General features: G+C 36.9%; 2 protein-coding genes across 2 annotated transcripts; both read left to right on the plus strand.

Annotated features, from left to right (window-relative positions):
* Positions 1-7,373: 7,373 nt before the first annotated feature.
* LOC144709484 (LOB domain-containing protein 41-like) lies at positions 7,374-9,207 on the plus strand. The gene is made up of 2 exons (XM_078583056.1): positions 7,374-7,636; positions 8,600-9,207. Exons 1-2 carry the CDS (start codon positions 7,447-7,449, stop codon positions 9,073-9,075), a joined length of 666 nt encoding a protein of 221 aa, XP_078439182.1. The 5' UTR covers positions 7,374-7,446; the 3' UTR covers positions 9,076-9,207.
* Positions 9,208-14,401: 5,194 nt separating this feature from the next.
* CEST (death domain associated protein) lies at positions 14,402-20,887 on the plus strand. Its single transcript, XM_078582796.1, has 6 exons — positions 14,402-14,699; positions 14,853-14,897; positions 18,044-18,154; positions 18,428-18,508; positions 20,120-20,287; positions 20,631-20,887. The coding sequence occupies exons 1-6, from the start codon at positions 14,442-14,444 to the stop codon at positions 20,718-20,720; spliced, it is 753 nt and encodes a 250-aa protein (XP_078438922.1). The 5' UTR covers positions 14,402-14,441; the 3' UTR covers positions 20,721-20,887.

Below are 20,887 nucleotides of genomic sequence, written 5' to 3' on the forward strand. Positions count from 1 at the left end.
TGCATAAAAGACACCATATCACTACTCTCCTTCATTCGGGCATTTTATGGAACACTTTATACTCATAGTCTTTTCAAAAGAGTATTCAGAATTTTCTATTATAAACCGACTTCTAACGAATCAATAAACATTAGCTACATATATTATTATTATAAAAATTATATATATAGTCTACATAATCTACATGTATTATTATTATACTCTACATATATTCTTATTATAAAAATTTCCAGCTTTGAATAAATCAGTTGATAAATTCTCTTCATAAAACATATATAAGCTCACTCTCTCTACTTGTCATTTTTACAAACACCTAGTGGTTTACTTTATATTCTTTAATTGTGATTTTGATTTTATTCATTTATTGCTTATCTTCATCCCCTAAATACCTCCTTATATTCGGCTTAACCATATTCAGAAATATCTCCCACATTTTCCTAACTATAGTTCAAATAATAATAATCATAAAATTGCTTATTGATATTATTGTCTTGTGAACTCTTATCCCTGTCTTCTAGCAAATCCCTGAGGAAATGGTCTTACTCTCTGATATACATTTCTGAGTGAGATTAAAATTTAATAAATCTTATTTCATAAAAGTGAATTGATAACAATGAAAATAGCATACCTTTTCTCTATCATAGAACTCTCTCATCGGTTCCCTTATATGTATAGTCCTTTGTCTACATGAGACTCCCCAATGATTCAGTTTATGATTAATTTTCAAACCCTAATCCATCATACAATTATTACTTTTTTGTGACATAGATGATTGGAGAATGTCTTCCCCAATATCTCCACTACCTTGGACAAGAATTTAATGCATCTTCTTCCTAGAGTCAATATATTCATATACGAAGGACGCACGATCCCACATTTACCACTCAATCACTTCAAGTACTTCTTCCTATATCTGAGCGAAAACATATTTGAATCACATGATTACAGACATGTAGGTCTAAGTAAAAATATATCTGTCCATGCTCAAGATGTCTATTGAGGAGTGCCAACTCGACCGTCAGCACGAACCTGCAACGGCCACACCAATAGGGACCTTAAAAGATTAGTTAGTAAAGATTTCACTTATCTTAGACTCGTTAAGAGAAATATACGGCTAGGATCAAATCTAGGAATTCACATAGTTAGGATCAAATCTAGACGGATAGGATTAAACTGTAGAATGGAAAACAGTTGTTCCATCCAACGGTCCAGTTTTGTTTTAATATAACCATTATAACAGTTATAATGGCTATGATTAAAACGGATGATTTCTATATTTAGTATCATTTCATATTATGAATACCAACCAATCTAATTGTAACAGCACGGATGAATAAAACAATCTAATTCAAGCTTGCCGCAGTGTCTCCTCTCTTCTTCTTCTTCTTCTTCTTCTTCTTCTTCTTCTTTTTCTTCTTCTTCTTCTTCTTCTTCTTCTTCCTTCTTTCTCTTGTTTCATCTGAGCTCAAGATCTTCAACAATGTCCTTAGTGTCTCAGGTCAACAGACTACTTAAATGATTGAAACATTAATCAACCTAGCTGATGGTCAAAGGATCAGGTATACTTGCCATATAATTTCCAGATATTTTTATATCCATTTCTTTTTCTCGATTGAATAGGCACATCTAAAAAAATGGTCATTGTATTATGATCTCATTGCACGTATATTTAAACATACTACAATGAGATTATACTGCAGTGATCACTTATATTTAAACATGTATTTGTAACATCCTCTTTATTAATATTTCAGAATGAAGTCGAAATATCAAAATCAAATGGCTATCTTTACTCTTGCGCATATTGTAACTATTTTGCATGGAGACACCAAACAGATTGTGAGTATTCTTTTAGGGAAAGAATTTGCTAATTTAATCAAAATGAATCCATGGATCGTTACACACCTGACTCTCAAGCAGATTTATTCATGTCATAGTGTTGTATGAAGTCAATATTATCAAAATACATAAGACATCTTGTGACTGGATGTTTGTGTTTTCACAATGAACTATCAATCCTTCCATGGTCAGGGGATTCTAAACAGGTTTAGTTCAGATATAGAATGAAGTCCATGAGATTTATTGATTGGTCAAGATGGGATTGTCTAACTTCACTAAAAGGGAAGACAAGTGAAGGAAGATGATGCGATGAAATCCTGGACCAAAGTAGTAGAAATATCTTAAAGGGAATTATTTGATATTTTTAATGCATTGTTCCTAACTGGGATATATGATTAGGGTTTCATATTACACTGTGTCCTTAGTCATCTTTATGATTGTATTACTAATCAGATATTTTAAATTCTTGAAAAATGTGGTAAACTTCCTCTGTAACTTCCTAAACACTATTGGGGTATATCTTCATATCATGTATATTTTAGATGTATTAGTAAGTTGGGTTATCCAACTAAACGCTATTGGGGTAATGGAAGCATTTGATAAACCAGTAGATGGGAATAGGGGTCGCACAACTTAGCATCATTAGACGTTAGAGTATATACTTAAGTTTAAGGGTTTTATGGAAAAAACTATGTTAAGTATAAAAGGACAAAATTCTTAAGTGAGAAATACCCATGAGAATTTCTCCTTGTATGGTTTTATCATCGATGTGTTTAATTTGTAATTTTATTTTAAAAGGTTTGATTTCATTTGTATTTATTCTGATGCATGCTCATGTCTCTTACTATTGATAGTTTCAAATCCAATAGTCAAAGCCTCAAATTATCTATGATATGGAAAGCAATTTTCAGCCTAAATAATTACATTTACTACACTTAACCATTAGTTCCATATGATAATAAATGAAAATTTCAATGAATTTAAATAAAACCAATTGAGGAAACTGAAAGTTGTCCCAAATTTACAGCTCATAGGGGTCACAAAATGAAAGTCTTGAAAAACCCTAATGAATGCCAATTATAACTAAAAGTTGGTTCCTCCTCACTTCACAAGATTCCCATGGCCCCATCTTCTTGGAAGGCTAAGCATGTGGCTTGTGTGGCACTTGCTTAGTATGCCATCGGGCGTGATTCTCAATTCTTATTATTTTATTTTTCTTGGCCAAATTTTTTTTTTGACCAAGAAATAAATAACATTAAAATTTCTCCAAATGACTTTAAAGTTGTCATGGAAAGTCATGATACCATGACTTTTTCAAGCCTTTTTCTGAAATTCTTCGAAATGACTAAAGACTCAAATGTAGTTAAATTCATAATCGGTACACAATCATATGATATAATGCAATATATAAAGTATTGATATCTAATCACTACACAAAGTCCATAACACAAGATATCTCAAAGGGGAAAAAAATCCAAGGTCAAAATATTATAATAATCCTTTTTATGAATTAATATATATTTATTGGAAATTATTTAATGACTCTCTGACTTTTTTGAACTTCCAAAATCGAAGGAGAGATAAAATCAGAGAGGTGAGAATGATTCAAATTCAAATTGCAATATTTGACGATATAAAAGAAGGTTCGAACTGAAACGTTGAGTGGAGATTTGTTCTTCCCACCTCTTTCTATCCATATGGTCGGATCTATAAATATAGCCTCAGATTTTTGTAAAAACTATCTTTGAATTCATACCTTCCCAGAGATGTTAAGAGAAAGAGAGTGACTTTTGAATGTCCATCAAGGTGTTCTTGGTGTTTTGGGTGATTGGGGAAGATCAACAGAGAGGTGAAGAGGCTGATGTGCATCAGAAAAATACCATATTCCTGGAAAACATAGGGATCTAAGGTCAGTCTCTTGCCGTACATTGGTTTATCTCCATCACATCCCTTTAGTTTAATCTACATTCATATTTCATCATCTCATTCTCGTCACCCACTTCCATCATCTCACCCTACCACAGCCATTTTTGATCCCAATCTCGATCTCAATCTTGACACCTTTGTCTTGTATAAAAATCCTAAATCATCTAGTCCATTGTCCACTTCCATATCTCACCCTACCACAGCTATCTCTGATCTCGATCTTGATCTCAATCTTGTCACCTTCGTCTCGTATAAAAATCCTAAATCATCTTGTCCATTATATTCTTCTCCATCTCACAATCACCTCTATGTTCTTCCATCACATCCATTAGTTAGATCATTATCATTTCCTCTTCCACTAGTCTATTTCACTATCATTCATCCACATCCACACACACCTATTTCATCATCCTATCTTCTTATTCATCATCCACATACAACATCACTTCACATCTTTATCTATCTCAGTTTCTCATTTCCATTTTATCTATCCATGTCCTCCTACCTATTCCTCATATTATTATTCATATCATCCATAACAAATATTTTTTATAAACCTCTTACCACCTCATATTCATCACATCATAATGTCCTATCTCATGTGTATCATCTCTCATCACTCATGAATCATCATTTAAAGAGTATTTAAATTATTTTATGAGTAAAGTTCTATAAATTACTATTTATTAACTCAAATATCAACAAAAAAATGAACGCCCTAAATTTGATTTAATAAACTATAATATCAATATTTGTGTTTTTATTGGTCTTAAGGGTGATACAAAGCTACTATTGTATAAATGTTTTTAGATAAATAAAAATTCAACTCAAGTGTGGATAAAATAATATTAAGCCCCAATATTCTTTAAAAAATCATATTACGAATTATTTTTCCACAAAAATGGAAGATTTATTATTCATAAACTAAAGAAACACACAAACAGTTCACATGAGATTCATGTTGTTGTTCCACTCAAAAAATATTTTTTAAAAAATATTTTTATATGACATAAAATTTAGAATATAAATAAAAATTCTATAGTAAAAATGAAGTGGAAACAGTCATTCCATCAAAAGCTGGAGCCAAAAATTATTGATTTTACGATACTACTCATACATTCATTCATTGTTGATCATTGAATGATCTCATCATTCATCAAGGCATCCAATGCGTCAGCATCTGCAATTATACTGAATTTTCATTAATAAAAATTTTAAATGATATTTTTCTCTATGTGATAATTTTTGTTCTTCTAGTCAAATATCTATAATTCATTGACCTTACTCTACCCTTGTTACGACCATTTTGGACAACTCATAAAACGTTGATGTGGGCATACTCCTACTTTATAATGTGCAATAAATACTCGTAAATAGGAATATTTAAATATTTCAAAACTCCTGGCTTTACATGAATTCATCCACTTTTGAAAAACATTCAACACGAGGCTTAGTTCATTAGAAAGGTGATTTGACATATCACACATTTATGAATACTTAAATTATATTGTAATTGGGGCTTAGGAGTCTAATTATGCAGTTGAATCGAAACAGAATTACTATTACGTGACTGGTTTAAGTTATCTAACCATGGTAGTTTTGGATATATATGTGGAAGAAATATCACTAAAAACCAATACAAATATTACTTAGTGCACTATCGCTATGCCTTTGTGTGAGGAATGCGTGAGGAATAACCCCCATACAAACAAATGATCCAATCAACTTGGGCCTCAATAAGCATCTAATTTTGATACATGAGGCAGCTATCGCGTTGAGCGCCTTGACATGCCAGTTATTCACACACGTTGTACCCTTGTACTTATCCCTCACGAGTGGTGCATAGCATGAAGAGTTAAAGGCAAGAGTCCATGATGTCACGTATAGGCACCATAACAAAGTCAGAAGGGGGCAAGAACTAGCTGCCAGTAACCGACGACTCCCCACCAACCTACCAAGGTCTCATTATTGTATTTCTTTACTTTGTGCCATGGGCGTGGGAGTGTGGGTCCATGTGTGATTGGATTTATATGCGTGCTCCACGCCAACAAGCTTCATTTATAAAACCCACCAGGGTAGGTACCAGGGCATGACTGGATCAATCTATGAGCACGACCCCTGGGTCGGTCATAACCGACACCATGCTTTTCCAATAAAAAAAGAAGCATATTATTTATTTTCCTCACATAAAATTGGTGGATTGACTATGAATTGGTTTCAAGACTTGTGAAATTTCACAATACAACATGTGTCATGAAGTCTCATTATGTTCCTTCTAGAAACTGGAAATAATAATCAAACCATTTGGTAGACCCAACTTGCAACAACTATTTGTTGAACTGTTAAATCCTCATATAAATCTGATCCATCTGAATTTTAAAGGAAATTATTGATGTGTACAAAATATGAATTATAGAAGAAGTTGTCATTATGTTTTTTCTAGTATATGGCACACCCCTCAGATGTAACACATGCTCAAACCTATCTTCGGGGTGTCCCTACAATGTGGTGATGTGATCAATTTAAAAAATAGCCATATATTATTTAAATTTAATTTATAAATGCAAGAACAGTTTTCTCTTTTATATTCTATATAAGTAGGCCAGGTCACTTATTATTTGTCATTGGCTGTAGTGGGCATGTCATACACAAATTGGGATATTTATTCTTGCTCCACGCTTGCAAGCTTTATTTATAGAACACCGGATTCTTACTTATATAAGATCTTTATGGTGATATCTACGGCATAGTTATATCGGTGTACGAGCACAACTCTCGGGTAGGTCGTACGGGACTCCATTTTCTGGCCTCTAATATTTTAAAAATGGGATATTTATGCTTGTTCCACGCCTACGAGCTTTATTTGTAGAAAAGTGGACTCGAACATATATAAGATTTTCATGGGCGATGTCAGGGACATAGCTAAATTGGTGGACGAGCAAGACCCTCGGGTAGGTCGTACACGGCTCCATGTTTCTTCCCGCCAGTATTAAAAAAGTGGTATTGATTCCTTCTAGAAGCTAGAAAATGCCAGCCCAACCATGTGTCAGACACCCAACTTCTAGCCAATATTTATGGAATCTATCCACAAATACTTTATTATGTATATTAAATGTTGATATTTATAACTTAAACAAGAATCATCGTTGCCCGTGCCGCCTTGCGTCACTATGCAGACGTAAGCAAACCTTGGGCACGCCACGTGCAGATTCTGTTGACGTGGCAAGCATGGACCCCAAAGCCCACGTGCTGTCGCGTTAGTCGTTGCCACGTCAGCATCCTCCAAAACCACCGGAGACTTTCTCCGACTTGCGGCGGACCAATACCGCGTACACGTAGACAGCCACGTGGCAAAACTGCCTTGTTTCGGCAAAACCGCCGACGGCAGCTTCTAGAAGGCTCCACTTGGAATGACTCGTTCGGCCAATTACGAAACGTATAAGGTTTGAAATGCTACTCAGGAACAGGATTTCGTACGGTAAAAGGGCTAAATAAAAGTTGACGGGGGGGGTTATTTGAAATCCAAAAATCCGGGAAACCGCTTCGGGTAAAATCTACGCGACGGTCCCCGGTTTTGGCGCTGGTATATAAACCGCGCCGCGCCGGGAATTGTGGGCAGATTGAAGAATGTCACTCTCTCTCTTGGTAGTTGCTTCCTCTCTCTAGAACTGAAGGTTGTGGATGAGGATGAGCTGCAACGGTTGCCGCGTGCTGAGGAAGGGATGCGGGGAGGGCTGCGTAATCCGGCCGTGCTTGCAGTGGATCAGCGATCCTGAAGCGCAGGGAAGGGCCACTGTCTTCCTCGCCAAGTTCTACGGCCGCGCCGGCCTCATGAACCTGCTCAGCGAAGCGTCTCACGAGGATAGCGCCGGTACGTGAGAGGACTTTTTTGTTTTTGTTTTTTGTGATTACTTTTGATCATCTTTAATTGTTAAGATCGGCCGGAAAGCTATATACGATCGAGCTTTACTTCAGGTTCGGCCACCGAACAATTCGATTAGACTATCTGATCGATCTTTACTTGAAGAATTGTGAGATATGCAATGGATATTTATTCTTTACTTCAGGATCTGTGGATTATCCATTCGCTCTTCACTTCTTGATTGGCCACCGAGCGACTCAATCGGATTATCAGATCAATCTTTACTTGAAGAATAGTGAGAGATTCCATCGATAGTTATTCTTTACTTCAGGATCAGCTGGAGTGAGGTGCAAAGGATCTTCAGGTCAGCACCAGTTGCTCTCAATTGAAGGATCAGAGAATGATCCAATCTCTCATCAATCCATGGTTGGCCACCGATCCGGTGGTTCTCTTCAGCAGGATCAACCGGAGAACTGTCCGATCAAGCTTCTCTTCAAGATCAGTTAGCAGTCCGATCGATCTGAATTTCGAGGTCAGCGAGTGATCGAATCGAGCTTTACTTTGGAACCAGCGACCGATTCGATCGATCATGACTTCAGGATTCGCAACTGATCGTATCAATCTTTTCTTCAGGATTAGTTATCGATCCTAAGGTTCTCCAATGCCTAATGTACGACCGATTCGGTTAATCTTTTCTTTCGGGTCAGTGAGCTATCCGATCGATCTTTACTTTACTTCAAGATCCGCTAGCGATCCATTCGATATTCATGTAAGATCCGCGAACAATCCGATCGATCGGTAACTGAAGAACAGTTCGTGATCCGATAACTTTTAACTCAGGACCAGTTAGGGATCCAATAGTTACGATCAGCGAGCGATCAGATTAATCCAATAGTTACAAAGTCCACAAGAACAGATGGCGATCCGTTCGATCTTCAATAACAATCTGATCGATCTTTGATTTGTTCGCAGGTGTGTTCCGATCGCTACTGTACGAAGCTTGCGGGAGGATAGTGAACCCGGTCGACGGGGTGGTCAGCCTCCTCCGCTCAGGGAACTGGCATGTATGCCAGGCGGCCGTCGACGCCGTCCTCAAAGGCGCTCCGATCCCGCACATCTCGACCGTCCATTCATCCAAATCCTCCATCTACGACATCCGCCACGTCAACAGGCCTAACCGATCGAGCCGACCGCAATTCAAACGCGGGAAATTTCCCGCCAAAATCTCCCGCCCTAGCGAGGAGTCCTTCGGGAGCCGGAGCTCTGGTTCCGGCGAGGAACACGATAGCGTACTCTCAACCGCAGAGCCGGCGCTGGAGCTCAGCCTCGGCTTCGAGCCGGCTCACGTTAGCCCGCGGAGCAGCAGCAGCAGTTGGAAAAGTCAAAGTCCGAGACCACGGGTCATGGATGACGCCGGCGTTGACCTCGGCCTCCATCTCCCCCTTTGACGTCGCCGTCAACGCCAGTCAACAGTTTTGCCGCCGCAGTTAAGCTTCCTCTTCCTCTACTGCTCTGAGCCGCCAATATTTATATTCTCGGTTTTATATGAGAAACGAAATAAACATCTTTTTTGACCTAGATATTTTTCGCATTACCTTCTTGTTTAGTCCCGGATGAATAGGTGTTAACTAGATTATGAGAGGTAGTCTTCATAAATATGTAGCTTTTACTTGCTGACTTTACTTTAATGATCCTCAACTCCACAAAATGATATTCTTGCCTATTTAATTCTAGGGTTGGGCCACCCCGAAAGCATCCGCTCTGGTCTGGTCCACGCCCAGTCCGATCAGGTTGCCTAGTCAATGTCAAAGTCAGAGTATAAGAGTCAAAATAAAAATTGACATAGACTACCTGGAATAATATATTAGAAAATAATATTTAACATACATTTTGGAAAACAAAAATTCTACATCATGGGAGGTTTCTCTTCGTGTGGCCTGCGTAGGATTGCTTAGGTGGTGCCTCACCACTTCACACTAAAAGAAGCATTAAAATGGGAAGATGCATGATTTGCTTGTGATTAATAATATAAAAAAAATGATCACAAAAATGTTAATTTTGTGATCAGTGACAGTCATGTACATGGTTTGTATGATGGTACCTAGTAATTTCTTGTGCTTCTTTAGAGTAATGTTCTGGGGCCCCTGTTCCCCGTTCTCCCCTCACCATCTCCCTCTCCTGCACTTCCCATTCTGTCTTCTCCCCATTCCTCATAAAAAAATGCAAAGGATAAGCAAAGTGATATAATATCCTAGGCAAATGCAACCAGAGATAAAATAAATGCACTAAAAAATTATCCAGTTCATAACATATTTAATTATTACAAAATTCTAGTGAACAAGATATGTCAATAAAAGTTTAAAACTTTACAAACCAGGGATTCGGATATGCCCCAAGGTAAAATAAAGTGATATAGGTCCCAGGAAAATGCAGCCTGTGATAAAATACAGATACCTGAACAATAAAAGAAACCAGATCATAACATAGTTTAAAATTTACCAAACAAAACGAGAAACAGGGATCTTCCCCTCAAGAACAAAAAAATAGTTTTAAATATCAACAAAAAACATAAATCTTTACAAATGAATTTGTATACATATTTGGATAAAAAAGTGATCTAGATCCCAGGAAAATGCAGCAAGCGATAAACATGTATACTTACAAAAGACTAAGAGTATCCAGATCATAAAAACTTTAAAATTACAAAAAAACGGAGAGAGTGGGATCTTCATATCAAGAAAAAGAGACCCATATATTAATAAAATACCAATAATTGCATAAAACTTAACAGGGGATTTGGATCTATCTCAGGATAAACTAAGTTATGTAGAACGCAGAAAAATTCTACTGGAGATAACATACATATACGGCAAAAAAAGTATCTAGATCATTATATATTTTAGTTTAAAAAAATTCAGAAGAAAAGGATCTTCATATAAATAACATGAGAACCATACGTGAAAAGAATCAATAAAAGCGTGCCACTTTGCAAATTAACCACAATACACCCTAAAGCTAAAACCAAGCGAAAAAGATCCCAGGAAAATCCAGCTGGAGATAAAACATATACACCCAATAAAGTTAAAGTATCCTGATTATAACTCATTAGATATTTTAAAGATAAAAAAGCAATAAATATGGATCTTGACCTCAAGAGAAGGGATCCATAAATTAAAGAATATTAATAAAAGCGTAAAACTTTACTAAGAAATTTTGATATGGCTGGGGATAAAATAAATGGATATAGTTAAGAGGAAAATGCAGTTGTACATAAACCATGTACACTTACAAGCTCTTAACAAACTTTAAAAATTATGAAAAATCTATAGAAAGGGATCCTTAACTCAAGAACAAGATAAAAATGTAATGATAAATATTAATAAAATCATAAAACTTAACTAAATGAATTGGATATACCTCGGGATAAAATAAACTGAAGGTCACCAATGAAGAAATGCAGCTGGTGATATAATGCATATACCTACAGAATAAAAGTGTCGAGATCATAAGAAATCACAAAAAATCTAGAGAGTGGAATCCTTATATTTTAAAAAACAGAACCATACTAAAATAATAATAATAAACTCATAAATTTTTGAAGGAGCTTTAGTATACCCTAGGATAAAGCAAAGTGATATAGATACCAAGAAAATGCAACTTGATATAAATACATTCACCAAAAATAAAAATTATGAAAAAGTTATTTTAAAAATTATGAAAACGTTAGAGGAAAGGATCTTGATCACAAGAACAAGAGAACAAAAGTTTCAATTTTTTTAAGAACAAAATTTACTAATGGAGTTAGATATACCCCTACTGTAAAAAATATTGAGATAGTAACATAACTTTATATTATTAAAAATATAGAAAGAGAAATATCAAATCTCTCCAGAAATATAATGGTAAAATATTTTGATAAATACATGAAACATTTAAGTACAGATTTGGAATCCAGGGATAAAAGGTATCTAGATCATACCATAGTTTAGGTTTAAAATAATTATTGAGAGAGGGATATTGATCTCATGAAGAGGGTAAACGTTTTTAATAGAAACGTGAAGTTAAAAATATCCAGTCATACCATATTTTCGTAAGTTAAAAATATAAAGAGACTGATCTTGATCTCATGAAGAGGATAAAGATAAAATATTTGAAAAAAACATGAAACTTTGCAAACAGATTTCATTATACCCCAGAATTAAAAAACTGTTAAGAGCATACCACATCTAAATAGTTACAAATCTAGAGAGAGGGATATTGATCTCGATATCAGTCAAAATATAGATTAAAATTTACCAGTAAAGGCATAAAACTGAAGGAAGTGATTTGGATATAATCTAGGGAAAAAATAAAGTCATATACATCCCAGGAAAATGAAGCCAGAAATTAAGAAGTTGAAGTATCCAGATTATAGCATATTTGAAAATTTGCTTAAAATTTTAGTAAAAACATAAAATATTACAAACAGATTTGGTGATACCCCACAACAAATCTGTTTGTAAATATTATGGTATCTATATTATACCATATTTCAGAAATTACAAGAAAGGAATAGAGAGTGAATTGTCCTCAAGAGAAAGAGAATGGTAAAAAAATTGGATAAAAACATGAAACATTACAAACAGAGTCGGATATACCCAAGGATAAATTTTTTTTCGAGACCATAACATATGTTAATACTTACAGAAAATCTAGAAGATGAACACAGTTCTCAAAAAAAAGAAAACCATAAACATACTTCAATAAATTCATAAAACTGTACAAAGTGATTTGGATATACCCCGGGGATAAAACAAAGTGGTATAAATCTTAGGAAAAAGCATCATGAAATACACTCACCTACAAAAGTAGTAATACCATACTTGACAATTTACGAAGAAAATAGAGATAGAGAGAGAGAGAGATAGATAGATAGAGAGAGATAGATAGAGAGTGAGACACAGAGAGAGAGAGTGAGTGAGAGAGAGAGTGAGAGAGAGAGAGAGAGAGAGAGAGAGAGAGAGAGAGAGAGAGAGAGAGAGAGAGAGAGAGAGAGAGAGAGAGAGAGAGAGAGATCTTGATCTCAAGAGCATGATGACCATAAATTGTAAATATATTATTAAAGCCATAAACTGTACAAAGGTATCTGGGTACACCACAGAATTAAAAAGTATCCAAATCATACCATATTTTCAAAATTACCCACAAGCTGTGCCTTTTTCATGGGATCATCACATAGATGCATGGAGGTTCTGAAAGAAGTTCGTATATACCTTTACAACTTGACAAGTTCTTTTCAAGAACATATAAAAGAAGAAGGAACAACCGCTCCAGCCCAAAGATATTAACGGGGTCAACCACCCTATAAATAAAGACAGAAGCTATCATAAGGGGAGAATGAGATTCAAGAAGTTGAAGGCCCGTCAGCGCGCGGGAGGGGCTCGAGAGCAGGAGAGGCCTGCGTCCAGATTTTGGATCGAGAGATCCTGGATTGCTATCTTCTCATTTATTCAATTGTATCAGACGATTCCACCTCTGGTGGATCACCATTCCATTCTATTGGTTTTCTTGATTCAACATTTTCCATATTTGGCTATCGCTGTACCAGAAAAGTTTATTCAATTTTTTTTGTTTGCGGATCCTATCACAACTCAATCCGGCAAACAAGATCACACATTATTCCGGTTTGTCTCCATTTCAAAAAAGCTAGAAAGAGGGATCCTGATATGAAGAAGAAGAGAATAATATTCTTTTAAAAAATGAATAAAATCTTAAAACTTTACAAAGTGATTTCAATACACCCCAGAATAAAAAGGAATTAAAATCATACTGTATTTGAAAATTTTCAAACAAACCATGGATAGGGATGTTGATCTCAAGAACAAGAGAACACTATTTTTCTAAAAAAACATGAATAAAAGCTCAAAACCGTACAAATGGATTCAGATATACCCCAAGATGAAAGGTATCCTGATCATACCATATGTGAAAATTTTCAAAAAAGCTAGAGAGAGAGATATTGATCTCAAGAACAAGAGAACAATGTATATATTTAAACATGAATAAAAACATAAAACTGTACAAAGGGGTGTATGGATTAGGGAATGTCTGTCTGATATCTGTCCGATATCCGGCATCGGACATTCAATATCCGATACACGGAAAAAATCGGATCGGTGTCTGATATCGGATATTGTATGGATTCCGTCTGGCAGATGAGAAAGGATATCGGGGACAGATATCAAAGGGGTAAGGACGAGATGGATATCGGGTACAGGATATCGGATTTCAATATCGGGATATCTGAACCAGTATCAGGATATCAATATCCGATATCAAGAGGAAAAAACTTTTTCAATAATTATCATGATTTCAGATGATTTACTTTAACATCAACAAATGTATTTACTATATTGTTATCTCGTACACCTCAAACTTTTTGTTTGATTTATATACGCTATTAATCCGATACCGGTATCGGGATGGGCGATCCCTGTATGTGAAAATCAGATGATACTATTTGTGAAAATTTTCAAACAAACTATGGAGAGGGAGTTCGATCTCAAAAACAAGAGAACTCTATTTTTTTTTAAGAAAACATGAATAAAAGCTCAAAACTGTACAAAGGGATTTGAATATACCCCAAGATAAAAGGTATCCAGATCATACCATATGTGATCTAAACATCAAGAGAACTATATTTATACATTTAAACATGAATAAAAGCATAAAACTGTACAAAGGGGTATGGATATACACAGGATAAATAAAATATATAAGTGGAAGTAATAACATTTATGTAAGTTTAATTGTGGGGATAACGAGCGAAGAGGAGATGGCGGCTCTGCAGCCTACGCTGCTCTCGTCGGCGGAATGCCGGCGAATTTCCGCGTCGCGATCTCGCTTGGCCGGTCGTCAATCCCCTTCAAAATCTCTGCATCGCTCTCTCGCTCTTCCCCTATCTCCATTGTCGCGCCGGCGAGGCGGCTACGCCGGCCGATTAAGCGTCGGAAACGAGGAAGCGGTTGAGGTTGACGCGCAGACTCTGGAAGCGAGCCCGGAAGATTTGGAATACATTTCTCAGATCAAGAATGTATGTGCCCCCGATTTCTGTTTGAAAATTTCCATTTTTTAAGGATTTTCTCGGGTTTTTTTGGGATTTTTTTTTGATTTCCGATGGATTGGGCTTGTTTCTTTGTTCAATTCCGTTCGGATGGTTGTTTTTTAATTGGGATTTTTTTTCCAGGTTTTGAAGCTTCTTAAGAAGAACAGGGATATGCTATTTGGCGAGGTGAACACAGATATGCCTTAATGGATCTACAGTATGTGGTTTTCTGCTGAGGCATGAGCTATTTGCTTCGTTTTAATTCGTCAGAGGGTTTCATCTTATCGACCGCAGATTAAGTTCAGGGGAATAAATTTAGGCAGATTTATCTTACAGCTCGCAGAACTGGGCTCTGTTAATAAAATTCTCCAATATCGGTCCGAAAATAATCGTTTCCGGGATTCTTATCTATCCTTTTGAGATAGTCAGTTTTGAAAATCATTTGAGGCGCCTAAAAGTTTCAGACATTTTAGAATTGTTTTGATTTCTAAAGCTTTTTGAGTTTTCTTTTTTTGCTTTTTGCTAACTCGTTCTCTGAGGTTTTTGTTCACCTGAATTTGTCATCTCAGGCTGATAGAAACCTGAAAGATTCTATCGAGTGAACAAAGAAGACTGAGGGAGAGAGAGACTAAACGTACTTCTTCCACATTGTTCGCTGCTCTCTTACAGGGAGAGCTCCTTTCCTCCATTTAAAGGTGAAATACAGACGATAATAGTAAAATATACCCCTGCACTAGTTATGAGGGTGTTATCGACGCTTATCAATGCTCCCATCAGCTTGGGTGCAATCTTGGGGATTATCTAGAGTCTGTTATGTCAGCAGTGAACTTGGGGGCCATTCTGGAGACAACTCACTCCAAGTGCTATCAAATGTGTTTGTTGGGTACGCTACTGACGAGGGGTTTTAATGCTTTCATTCTACTTTTAAAGAGAGTAAAAGAATTTCCTGCATGTAGGAAAATAGACAGAAGTGGTGGAGCAGAGACAACACCAATGATGATTGGGTGCTTACAGTATCAGATGATATAGCTCCTCCTAGGAATGTTTTTCCTGATCCACCGGCTTTATAATCTACAGATGATCCGGTACCGGCTAACCGGGAGCATGAAAGAGCTATTCGGAGGGTATTCTCCTGTCCACGGAGAGTCTCCTATCATAGTAGACAAAGATGGCACCGAGTCTGCGGCTGAGCCAACACAGGTAGAATACGACTCTCGAGGATGGTGGATTGTCTTGAGAAAAGGTGAAGACACATGGACGCAGATCCCAATATCCAATGAGTATTTTCATTTTGCATGAGTGCTTATCTCCTGAGTTTCAAGTTTAGAGAACTTGGCACCATCAGTATTCAGAAGAATATTGATGAAGCCCTGGAGGATGAACACAGGAGAATGGCAATGGATGAGAATTCCAGAATAACGGACATGAAGAATAATGAGCGCTTATTCTTCAATGTCAGCCCTCCTTAATAATAAAACTCGGGCAATTTCAGAATGACCACATGGGAAGAAAGCTATTAGTTGCTGATGGGTCTGCAACTTATAGAGTAAGTCAGATGGGACTCTAGAGAGTTGTAAGGCTGGGGTGATAGCAAAAGGCTACAGACAGACTTATTGAATCGATTATGGGGATACATTTTGATAAAATACTGTGGAGATCATTGCAGAGAACTCAAGACCTAACAAAATAAGTAAACTGAAAGTTTTGCAAGGGCAGCCCAGTTGTCCTGGCAAAGGCTAGAATCCCAAGGGGTTCCTTTTATTTTTATTAGTTGTTTCCTTATTAAAATTTGGTATAAAACTCCTGTAAGATGCTTAGAGGGTTTGTTATGAGGTATTTTGGAAGTGTCCCTGGAGTTTCCCATGCTACAGAGAGCACACAAAAGTTGGCCAAAAAGTGGTTCTCCTTGTCAATGTGGACGATATTATCATTACACGGGGGTAATGAAACAGAAATCAAGTGCTTGGGTGGTAAACTGTTGAAGAAATTTGAAATTAAAGCTGGGAATACTGCAGTTTTTTTATGGGTATTGAGATTGCGGACTCATCTCATGAGATCTTAAAATCTCAGCGTAAATATATTCTTTATTTTCTGAAGGAGATTGGGATGCTAGACTATAAGACCTTTGCAGTACCATTTGATCCTAATTATCAGTTGGGTCCATGTTAAGCTGGCCCTGTGAACAAAAAAAAGTATCAAAGACTGATTGTGAGGCTTATTTACTTGAATTGTTCACATCTTGATATTGGCGTTGCAGCTGGGTTGCTCAGTCAATTTTTGCACAGCCCCAGGGAATCATTTATGCAGGGTGCATATAAAGTCCTGTATTGTTAATGAAGCACTGCTGGACAGTGGCTATAATTTACAAAAGGTGGCAGCATGGAATGGATATTTACACTGATGCAGATTATGCTGGATTAGTTATTGATCACTGACCAACTGCTGGATACTTTACTTTTCTTGCTGAGAATTTTGTCACATGGCACAACAAGAAATAAAAGGTTTTCGCCAGATCAAGTGCTGAGAATGAGTTCAGATGAGTGATAAAGGGTATTTGTGAAGCTCTATGGATCAGGGGTACTCTTGAGGATCGGAAAATTGACCTTGGTGCAGCGGCCTATTTTGATTTGCGACAATAAATTGTCTATAGACTTTGTGCAGAAGCCTTCGCAATTTGAATGAGTGAAGCCTGTTGAGACTGATTGGCTCGTCATCAGAGAGAAGACAAATTATATGGAGATTTTTCAGGCTAGTAAACAAGTGGCTGATCTACTAACCGGGGATGTCACTGGAAGCATATTTTACAGGTTGATTGGTAAGTTGGGTATACTGAGTATCTCTTCTCCAATGTTGGGGGGGGGTGTTAGCTGTATGCAGTCTTTTAATTCTTCATCACATGTTTCCTGTGTGGACCATGATATAAGGCTTCATAAGACTTCCCTGTCTTAATGACTAATGGGTCCTCTAAGGCTAAACATCCTTCAGAAGTGGGGGTTCCCATTAGTTAATAGATGATTTATTCAATTCCCCATTAGTTACATGGTGCATGTAAGTAAATAGTTGACTTAAAAATATATGAGAAATTCCATCAGGTCATACCTCGTGGGATAACCAGCGATCTTTGAGATATCATGAGTATATAGTGATGCTGTTGAAACTAGCTTGTTGATCTTTGGATGTATCATTCCCAAACTATCTGGAGCTAAACAAGAACGACCATGTCAAAAATGAGTGATGGGTTATTGAAAAACGTGATGCATTATGAAAGCTGGGTGTTTTTTTTTTGAACTAATGAAAACTGGGTCTTAATTTCTTGTATGTTTGTTTTTTAGGTAAAGCTCACCATTATGATTGAAGATCCAAGGGATGTTGAACGTAAAAGGTTGCTGGGGATTGATGTTGATGAGGTGACTCGGGAGGATTTGGTGGCCGCTTTGGAAGATGTATGCGTATTTTCCTCTACGCGATTTAATTTTCAGGTGTTTGCGATCTATAGAATGGCATGGAGTAATCAGTGAATATTTCATTCATGTGCAAACGACTATCCTGATCTTAAAAATATCTTCTGTATATGCTGTTTCGTATCTTCTGTAAATTCGTATCTTCTTGCATTAAGCATTTCTGAATTTTCATGGAAAAGAGAACCATCATCGACATGATTGGATGCTAGATAGGCGTTAAAGTAAAATAAGTCTTGCTTTCCTGCTTTCTATCAGGTCAATCAGGGACGCATTCCCAATGATCGTCTTGCACTCAGGCTTCTCGCTGAGGAGATGACACAGTGGCCTAACCTTGAGGTATTAATTAACCACATGTTGGAAATTGGATTATGGCTCATTTATTTTTTCTTCGATCTCACATCTTAATGTTATTATTATTTTTTTGACAAAAAGTAGGCAAGATCACCTGAGAATGGTGATCAACCTGTTGTTATTAAAATAGTTGAACAATTTATACACATGATGGCCGGAATGGCGCCCCCTTCACTCCCGTATAAACCATTATGCAACAACACTGTCCAAGCTATGAAGAGCTCTGTCTATTGAGGTTGAAGTCATGGGGGGCTTAGCCGTCATCCTCATCTCATCATGGTCTTGGTCCTCTGCCCCTTTTTGATTGTAGTGTTTGCCGTAACTGATGGTAGGAGGCTGATAACAAGTCATTTGTCCCCGTCATTTGTCCTTGCTACAATGACAATGGCAAAATGATCATCGCTTGTCTGTATGTGGGATGAAGATGGCATTAATATTTTGTCTCGTCATCGCCTCTTGTCTCTCTCCCTGTGTTTAACCTCATTCTGATGGCAAGAGCATATGATAAAGTTTTCATTATCATCATCACGATCATCGTTGTCACTCATGCTGCAGGAGGTGAAGATGACTAGTTTTGGATGAGGATGATGATCTTCATCTTCTGCTAACACTGTTTGATCATCTTTTATCACCGAGTTTTCAACATGCTCCTCGTTAGATCAATCCCTCCCTCATCTTCTGATCTGTCTCTTCTATCTGCCCTCTGGTTATCTCTCTTCCTCTCAGGCACATAGCTAGATGGGAACGTACATCAAGGTTTTCTGCCAGAAATTTACTGAGTCTCTGTTTTCCTTTGGTTGATACTGCCGTTCATCGCATGTACCTTTTTATTTTTCATCCTTGTTTTTAACCCACATGCTGACCAGTCATTCCTCAAATATTGACTCGACCATGTGATATGTGAGCCTAGAAGCTTAGAATATGAGAAAAAAGATAGCTTTATTTTCTTCTTGGTTATTATCACTGCCCAGACTGGCTATTGTTTTGTTCTCGGGCGAAGATGTTATGATCATATCGACAGCGATGTGTCCCAAATTCTTGACTTGTTCATCTAATGGTTGAATTGATGTCCACTTTCTTACATTTCTCTCTGGTTCACTGGAAAGTTAAGCCATTTTATCCTCCTAATTACCTAGTTCGATTCCAAATTACGTAGTTCAGAGAGAGTAACTTTTGTGTGCCTGTTATCGTGGAGTGTCAGCAGACTGCTCAACTTCAGGATTTGAAGGATCTGGTGTACTGCATTGATAAGAAAAGAGGCCTATCCATTAGTAGACTGCGTATAGAACTATCTTTTATCTTAGAGATATGTTAGGAAGCATGTTGTAACCAAATTTATGGATGTTTTGATAGTCTGCAAGTCTTCATTTTGAAATCATAACTTGGCACTGGTTCAAGGGGATGGTTAGGTGCACTATGCATGTTGTGGCCCTGCAACTGCAATATAAACATAACTTGCAAAACCTTATACTTCTCGACAGTTAAATATTGTTTGTAGCTTATTATATATTTTGTGCACCTGAACTGCCTCAGTTTAATGCATAGTCATAATAATAATAACAAATATATCAATTTTCATTTTTTCCTATATGTCAGGTGGAAATTAATAAGAAGGGGTCCCGAAAATCACTGTATGCCAAGGCCACAGACACAGGAATCGACCCCAAGGAGGCAGCCAGAAGGTTGAACATAGACTGGGATTCTGCGGCTGCAGTTGAATCTGATGATGAGGAAGAGGAAGATCCTCCTGTTCCCCCAGTTGTGGTTAGTATGCTCCTTATCTTTCCATTGTGGGTTTTTGGTATAAACTTCATTTTTCTTTTGGACTTTGCCTAAAAGTTTTATATTTAGTTCGTTATCTTGGAATTTAGGGTCTTCTCTTTAGGTTTATGGTATGCACCTTGGTTTTCAGTTTAGGGTTCTGTCTTTAAGGTTTATGGTATGCTTCTTATCTTTCAATTTAGGGTTTCGTCTTTAAGGTTTATGGTATGCTCCTTATTTTTCAACTAAGGGTTCTGACTGTAAGGTTTATGGCATGCTCCTTATCTTTTGATTTAGGGTTTACAATTTATGGCTTATAAACATTGTTGAAAATTTTATCCTGCAGGGTTATGGGGCCCTTTATCTCGTGACGGGCTTGCCTATCATAATCGGGGTATCAGTTGTGCTTATCCTCTTCTACAATTCTCTTCAGTGATCAGCTTGAGGTTTCCTTATTACTGCATGAGATGTATGCCTATGCCTTGCGAAAGTGTTCTTATTCCCACAAACAAGGCCATGAGAGATGATGAGAATGTGGGTTTGTAAAGCTAGAGAATAATCTAGGAGGGGTTCGAAATTAGGTATTCAAGAATTCCTAGTAAA

The sequence above is a fragment of the Wolffia australiana genome, chromosome 11, assembly GCF_029677425.1.
Source record: "Wolffia australiana isolate 7733 chromosome 11, ASM2967742v1".
Taxonomy (NCBI): Eukaryota; Viridiplantae; Streptophyta; class Magnoliopsida; order Alismatales; family Araceae; genus Wolffia; species Wolffia australiana.